Source organism: Prosopis cineraria, unplaced genomic scaffold, assembly GCF_029017545.1.
Source record: "Prosopis cineraria cultivar Desert tree isolate PC_DT_omini unplaced genomic scaffold, ASM2901754v1 PC1, whole genome shotgun sequence".
In the NCBI taxonomy this organism is placed as follows: Eukaryota; Viridiplantae; Streptophyta; class Magnoliopsida; order Fabales; family Fabaceae; genus Prosopis; species Prosopis cineraria.
In genome coordinates, this window is record NW_026555332.1 from 29,411,545 (window position 1) to 29,418,906 (window position 7,362).

General features: G+C 34.5%; 1 protein-coding gene across 3 annotated transcripts; it reads right to left on the reverse strand.

Moving 5' to 3' along the window:
• Window positions 1-771: 771 nt before the first annotated feature.
• LOC129322976 (uncharacterized) lies at window positions 772-6,247 on the reverse strand. Of its 3 annotated transcripts, none has more exons than XM_054969477.1 (9): window positions 6,003-6,247; window positions 5,666-5,869; window positions 5,242-5,442; window positions 5,020-5,142; window positions 4,749-4,786; window positions 4,565-4,661; window positions 2,569-4,461; window positions 1,579-1,643; window positions 772-1,392 (listed from the first exon to the last, which is right to left on the reverse strand). In XM_054969477.1, the coding sequence occupies exons 2-9, from the start codon at window positions 5,732-5,734 to the stop codon at window positions 1,149-1,151; spliced, it is 2,730 nt and encodes a 909-aa protein (XP_054825452.1). In that variant the 5' UTR covers window positions 5,735-5,869; window positions 6,003-6,247; the 3' UTR covers window positions 772-1,148. The 3 variants fall into 3 exon arrangements, with proteins under 3 accessions (XP_054825452.1, XP_054825438.1, XP_054825444.1); XM_054969463.1 differs by having other exon boundaries at window positions 2,569-4,476; XM_054969469.1 differs by having other exon boundaries at window positions 2,569-4,476; window positions 5,666-5,939.
• Between the last annotated feature and the right edge of the window lie 1,115 nt (window positions 6,248-7,362).

Sequence of the window (7,362 nt, forward strand, 5' to 3'; positions counted from 1 at the left end):
CTCCATTCCATAGTACTTACATCAAGGCCATATTGGCATGGGCCATGATAATCCCAATGAAATGATTAGAAAGCCCCAAGTCAACAAGCATTTGCTCAAGGAAGCCCAATCCAACTAATCATAAGCTTCATTCATATCAACCTTTACTACCACATAACCTTTCCGTCTCGTTTTAGTCTTGCATAGAGTGAATAGCTTTCTGGGAGCCAATGATGTTGTCACAACTAGTACGCCCCGAGATGGAGCTACGTTGTTGTGGTACAACCAGCTTGCTCATGAAAGATTGAAAATGACTTGCTGTCAGTTTGGTGATAATCTTCAAACTCACATTACAATGAGTGACAGGCACATATCTCTAAACAAAGTTGCAGTCTTAGTTTTCAGGATAAGCCCTATATTGATTTGGTTAATCTGCTTAATAGTCATCGGGTTTTAGAAAGCTTCCTTGACGAGAGTGCAGATTTGACCACCTACCAGAAATTTAATATATGCATTTAATATTTTTTATTTAACTTTTATTTAATTATTACATGACCAATTTAACCACCAGCTTAACCAACACGACCATAAAAATTGACTCTTAACATTTCCAAACATACAATCCTACTTTTAAATCTGGATCCTACTCTTAAAATTGAATTACGCACAATCAGTTTTTACTTCTAATAGTTTGGTTGTTCTTTTCCCACTATGATTCGAATGTTTGTGAATATCATGTCCCATTTGTCTAAAGTTTTACTACACGATTAATCCTTTACTACGTAGTCAATATCAGGCTCCAATGTTGTGCCTTGGCATCTTGCATTAGAAAGGACTATGACCAGTACTGGACCGCATGGCTAAACAAGTCTTGCCAGATGAGACAAATATTAGTTAACGCATAACACGTCACAAAATTGAATGTACAATGACTCCAAAAAAAAAAAATGAAACTGAGTGTAAAAATACGTTGTGCACTCGGTCATATTCTTTTTTATCAATCCCTTTTTGAAAACATAGATACATGAATATTTATGAGCCAACTTGGATAAAAATTAACTAGAGAGCAAAGTGCTGGTTAAGCTTGCTTCCACCACGCTGGTTCTCTTCTCCCATCAGTTTCAAATCCCATGTATGTTTTGGGATAAGATACAACATTGGAAAGAATTTTAGTTCTTTCCATTTTTTAGATTCCGTACAGCCATAACAAGCTGTTGTCTTTCACCTTCTACCTCCGCAAATTTAAGACTAATCTCTGAGTATCTTTCTTCCATCTCTTTCAGCTCTTTTTCCATATTTTTGTTCTTGTCCTTTAGCATTGCCACTTCAGCCATCAGTCCACTCGAATTGCACTCACCATTTTGATTATCATGGAAGACAATAGCCTCATTTCCCGAACAGGTTTCTGATTCACTGTTAGAGTAAAATAAAGATGCAATTAAATAAAAACACATGCCTCAATGAGATGTTAGTATGGTTTGACATCTGAGACACAAGGAGTACAATTTTTATTGCGAGGATAATAATGGTATAAAGATTAATAGTTAGCTATGTACCGGGGGTACTAGGGAGTTAGATAGAAATTGATTTAATTTTTACCTTCTGCTCACAAAAACTTCAGTGTCTGCTGACTTGCCATTAGGAGTGCTTGTAGCATATGTTCCCTTTATGAAAATAAAATTAATCTGAATTAATCTACCGAACAGACAAGTGTAAAGAAAATTAAAGAGACCATAACCAGATAATTTCTTTCAGCTCAAATTCAAGTTTTTCAGATCCTCGTTCTCTAGCTTGCAGACCTTGTCATCTAATAGTTGTATAGTCAACAGAAAGTGTTTATAACATTATTACTCTTCCAGTCCCAATAACGTATGAAAAATATGCATGCTTCTCTCTGAACGTGATTAACTGTGTTTCAGTCACATTTGGAGTTGATTTTTTAGGCACTTCCATTTAAAATTATGCCAGTTGTGCCATGATTATGCAAAATATGATAGATAATATCAAATAAATCAAAGCAGGAAATTTATCCCTTCCAGTGGAATAACATTATTTCAGTTAAATGTACCCTTGCGCTTTTAGATATGGAAAGACCACATTGTGATCAAGATGCAGTCATGAAGATGATTACACTCTTTCCTCATTAGCAGTTTCGTAAAACATAATAGTACTGTAAAGTAGGGCAGAATGACATGCATAAGGAGTAAGAAATGAAAAGGCTCATGTAGCTTTGGAAGTAAGACTTGATTAATTAGCTCAAAAAAATACTCTAAATAAAAAGCAGCAGGTAATTTTAGTCAAACACTGGTATCAGTTCTTGTGAAGTACTACCCCGCTGATTCTAACTTGTTTCATCATGCAGTTTCTGAGTTCCCACCAATTGTTTCAATTTCATGTTGTCCAGTATAATAATTTAGATTTCATAACATCTAGTGGCCATGTGACAGTATAAGCTTGACTTGTTTTTCATTAATGTGTAGCCTATACTCATGCGTGGGTGATTATATAATATAATCTGATCTACTGCACCAGAAAAACTTTTCATTTTAGTTTCTTATTTAAAGTCTGAAAATTAAGTTGGATAATTACCTTAGGTTTTTCTGAATTTGTCTTTCTGACACTTGAACTCAAATTCACATGTGGAGCTGGAGCTCGTCCTTTGTTGTTCTTGATCTTCCTTTCCATATTGCTCAGTTCCGCTTCCTTCTTCTTCAGCTCTCCTTGTAGTTGAGATATCTTGTTCTTCATGCTCTCTTTCTCTATTTGTTCACTGTGCATGCTATGTTTTAATTTGTTGTGTTGCGTCTTGAAGATTTGTAATTCTGAAAGTAGGGCATTAAGCGGGGTCTCCTCCAAATCATTTATTTTTTTCTGCTCTTGTTCTTTTGTTATTGCAGTCCCGTGCTCTGTTGACTTGGTCAATTTATTTTCATCTGCCATCAGCTTTTTAACTTCAGATCTGATCATCTGAATTTGAATAAAGAAAGCCTCATCCTTCTCTTTCCTTTGCTTCTGTGCTTCTTCAAGCAGTTCAGACTTATTTTCTAGTTCTTTTGACATTTGTTCCATGGATTTTTCTTTCAAGTCTATTTGGTTTAAGAGCTCTTGATGTTTTAACTCATTCTGATCTGTGATAAGCCTGAGCTCCTGATTGCACTTCTGTAGCATTTCTTCCATTAGTTTGTTCTGCTGTCGCAATTCATCAGCTTCGGCAACTGCTCTCTTCGTCATGCTTTCATTTTCCTCAACTTTGGATGACATTTCAACTGAAAGCATTCTATATTCCTCCTGAAAACGCTCAGATGCCATAGCATTATTTTGTCTTGTCTTTTTCAAGGCCTCCTCAGCTTGTTTTGCCCGTTCCTCCTGCTCAATTTTTTCAGATTTCATAGCATTCATATCATCTTCAAATTTCTCAGCCTGCATTTTCAGTTCTTTCTCCAAATCCTTGACTTGACTTTCAAGTTCATTGATATAGACCAAAGATTCTGAAATATCATCCCCCTGCTGCTTTATCTGTCCTTCTAATATTTCTACTTGTGACTCAAGTTGTTGTATAATAGCCAAAGAAGTAGAGCTTTCATCCTGTAACATAATTTGTTGTGCTTCTTCTTGCTTCAATCTCAAAGAAATATCCAGGTTTTCCTTCTTTAGAAGCTCATATTCCGATGTGAGCTCTGCTATATCCTTGTTTAGCTCTTCATTTTGCTTGTTATAGGCGTCTATTTCACCATTCAGGTCAGCAATCTTCTGTTTCAAAAGATCTACTTCTGTGGTGTCAACAGGCTCACGGGTAATATTTTGGGACTTTCTATGGGAAGAGAGATCTGATATTTGATTGTTCTTCTGTTCCAGCATTGCTTCCAGGTCTTCCACTGCCAATAGTAGCTCAGAGTTTGAGTTCTGTGTCTTCTGCAGCTGTAATTGAAGATTTGTGTTTAGCTCCTTTTCATAAACAAGCTCTTCCCTTACTGCTTTTAACTGAAGCCTAGCATCTGTGACATCAGACTGTAAGGTTTTTGTCGTTTTGGTCTCAACATTGGAGTTTTGCTCGGACTCAAGCTGTTCACATTTAGTTTTCAACACATCTCTTTCCTGTCTGAGGCTGATTATTTGTGCCGACATATTCTGTCCTCTACTGCTTTCTTTTGCCACCTGCCTTCGGAGTGATTCTAACTCAAGTTCTGATACTTCTACCTGCCTCTTAAGAGAAGCAATTTCACTTTTGAGCTTTTCAGAGGCATTATCTGAATGATCTCGTAATCTATCTTTTGGAAGATTATCTTCAAGGCTGTTTGTCCAGTCACCTAAACTTCCATCTGATGTTGAACCCAATGACCACTCAGTGTTTGACCTCCTGCGCATATGGGTTTCTTTAGCACTGGCCTGAACAGTTCCGTTATTCAGTCTGAACGATGAAGCTAGCTCAGGATTAGCATTTTCTTCAGTATAACCAGATCTGGTCTTCGCCAAGTGACCACCCTGTAAAACAATCAGCTAAGAAATTGAATTTTATGGAATGGCCATTCAACTATACTGTCAATTCTAGAAACTGCTAGCAATAAAGCATAGGAAGAAACATTACTTCAACATTATAAGAATTGTCATCTGTACTGCAAAAGCTGAGTTGATGATTCAAGCTTCCATCATTGTAAAGCTCCAGAGCTCCATCTTCCACGTTTCTGAAATCAAGATATATGGTTACGGGATGTGTAATTAACAGGATAAATGTGAAATTGAATCAACAAGCTCTTGTAGTTTATGTTCACCTTTGTTCGTTATTTCCTTCTATATTCTGAATAGTCACCTGTCTCAACAATTAATTTGCACGTGAGGAATCACTATTCATGTTTGTAATCTGATATCACTATAGAATAGTGTTATTAGATTTGAAAGTCAACAAATCTCCTAAGTACTAAGAAGACCACAACGTCATACATATGCTATAAATTAAGAGAATGAATTATGTAAGATTGTGATTGTGCACATTGAGAGTGACGCAAGGAGTGAGATAATGAGGAAGGGAGAGAGTATACTAACATGTAAAATTGCACCTGAATTAGCAAACTTCAAGGGGAGAGAAACAGTCAGTGGTTCGGTTTCTGCTATAAAATCTGCAAAATCGACTGAAGCTTCGCCAAGATAGCCAGATTTTGAAGATCCCTGCAAGTGACAAGGAAGATTAAATTTTCAAACCAACTATTAATCAGGTGAAGGCCTCCCACCAAAAAAATAATTTTAAAAAAAAAAGTTATTGCTTACAGTTGAAACAACGAAATGGTAAATTTTCTCATGTAATTTCCCTGATTTTGAATCCCTAACAAGTTTAACTGATTCGAAAATCGGGTTCTCCCACACACAGGTTCCTTCCTGAACCGCAGTTTTCTCTAGTTTCACCGTCGGCTTCCCGACATCATCTGGCACCAAAGATATCATCAGCGCCGACTTCTTCATCTTCGGCACCTGAAACAAACGAGAAGCACCATAAGGTAAGGCTACCTCTAGAATCTGTTTACTGCCACATAACTTTCCCACTTCTCTTACATCAACAGCGTTTCAAAATTTTAGAGGCATTCTGTTTCAATCATAATCGCTACGCCAAGCCACAATTCAGGATCAATAACAGAACGAAGCAAACAAAATAATAATAATAATAAGAAAAGTAGTTTAGTTTTCTTCGCCTTACCTGAGTTGCCTGAAACTGCAACCTGAATACAGCTTTGATCTTGTTCTTCTTGCTCCATGACTTGAACATTTTCCCAGCAGATTAATTGTTCAGATGCGAGAAAATCCTCCTAAAAGCCGAACCTCATTGCGATGTCGTAAGAAAATTGTCCGACCCGCTAATTAGAAAATTTTAATTCAACAGACTCGGTGGTATCCGGATGTTCTGAAAGCAACGAGTATTGTGAAGTCAGCAGATTCTACTCATTTCTTGTGCGAAACGCCGAGACTAGATCCTACACCGAAATGGCTGATTGGTAAACTAAATTTAGACTTCGAATTAAAAAAAAAAATTAAACCTGATGTAGAATAATAGTTTGATTAGAAGCTTCTTCGAAAGACTTTTTGAATCATCATGGATTACTCCAAGGAACACTGCGGAATCGCATTATTGGAAGCTTTTTGGGTTCGTAACGCTAAGGACAAGGAAGGAACAGAGAGAGGAGCTTCAAATTACAAGATTGACCAGAGCCATGAGTCTGAATCACGGCGAAACATATTTTTATTGAGCTTTAAGTGCGATTCGGATCCCTCATCCTATTAATTTGCTGCTGACAAGCAAAATGACTTGACTTGGTGTCTCTCAAGGCCGCTTTTATGTTAGCATTTTTCGTTTTTCGATCCTCAATAAAAATATGAAATTAATTTGCAAATAGTAAAGTTTATATTTGCCCAGGATTGAAAAATATAAAATATTTTTAATTAATTTATAATCTCAATAATTTAGTTAATCATCTTTAATTATATAAAATCTTTTTATGTTTGTCTCTCACTTAAAAGTTAATTGATTGATTGATTTATTTATTTATTAAGCATATTTTAAAAAAAAATATCATTGATGACGTATTAAAAAATTAAAAATGTTTTATATTAAAAAAAAGGTAGAACACTCTAATTAAAATGTTATAGATGTGTCAGTTGAGATTTTAACTCTTAAATGATAAGAATCTCTCCTCCTCACAACAATCTACGTTCACATTTGTAAGATCTATGTAATTTAGTGATAATTACTGTTAATTTATACACACACATAATCTCAAATTTTCTTTTCTCAAATTGCCAAAATTTCTCTCCTCACTTTTTAAGCAGTAATAATAATTTATTTTTAATATTATTATTAAATATATACATATATATATATATATATGTAATTTATATTAAATCTAATTCTTAATGAATTTTGTGCTACAATGAAAATTCATCAAGTTTTTTCTAATACTTCATGATAATTTCATCATCATCTCAACCTTAAATAACCCCTCTTCTCAAATTACATTATTTTTTGTTACCAAATCTTCAAATTACATGTCAAAAGATAATATATATGGGAATAAATATATGAATCTATATATTTCCTCTATTTAAAAATATAATATATTCTTATTAAGATAAGATGTTCAAAAATATAAAATATTTTGAATGTAATTAATAATATTTTTTAAATAAGATATTATATTAAATAAGGATAAACCTGAAAAAAGCATGCAATTTTCAAGACAATTAACAAACTCATTAAAGAGTGTAATTAAATTTAAAATACCTTATAATATTAAATATCTGTGGTATTCAAATATAATATATGAAAATTTGTGTTCTTATTGATATAAACTATTAAGTATAAATAATAGGCTTTAAATTGTGGAGAAAGCGGATGCACAT

Excerpts from the sequence above, each read along its gene's own strand:
- LOC129322976 (XM_054969463.1), bottom strand. The coding sequence starts at position 5,734 with ATGTTCAAGTCATGGAGCAAGAAGAACAAGATCAAAGCTGTATTCAGG. Across the intron at positions 5,443-5,665 it reads TGCAGTTTCAGGCAACTCAG|GTGCCGAAGATGAAGAAGTC; the intron begins GTAAGGCGAAGA and ends CGTTTGTTTCAG. Across the intron at positions 4,787-5,019 it reads ATTCAGGTGCAATTTTACAT|GTGACTATTCAGAATATAGA; the intron begins GTTAGTATACTC and ends TTGTTGAGACAG.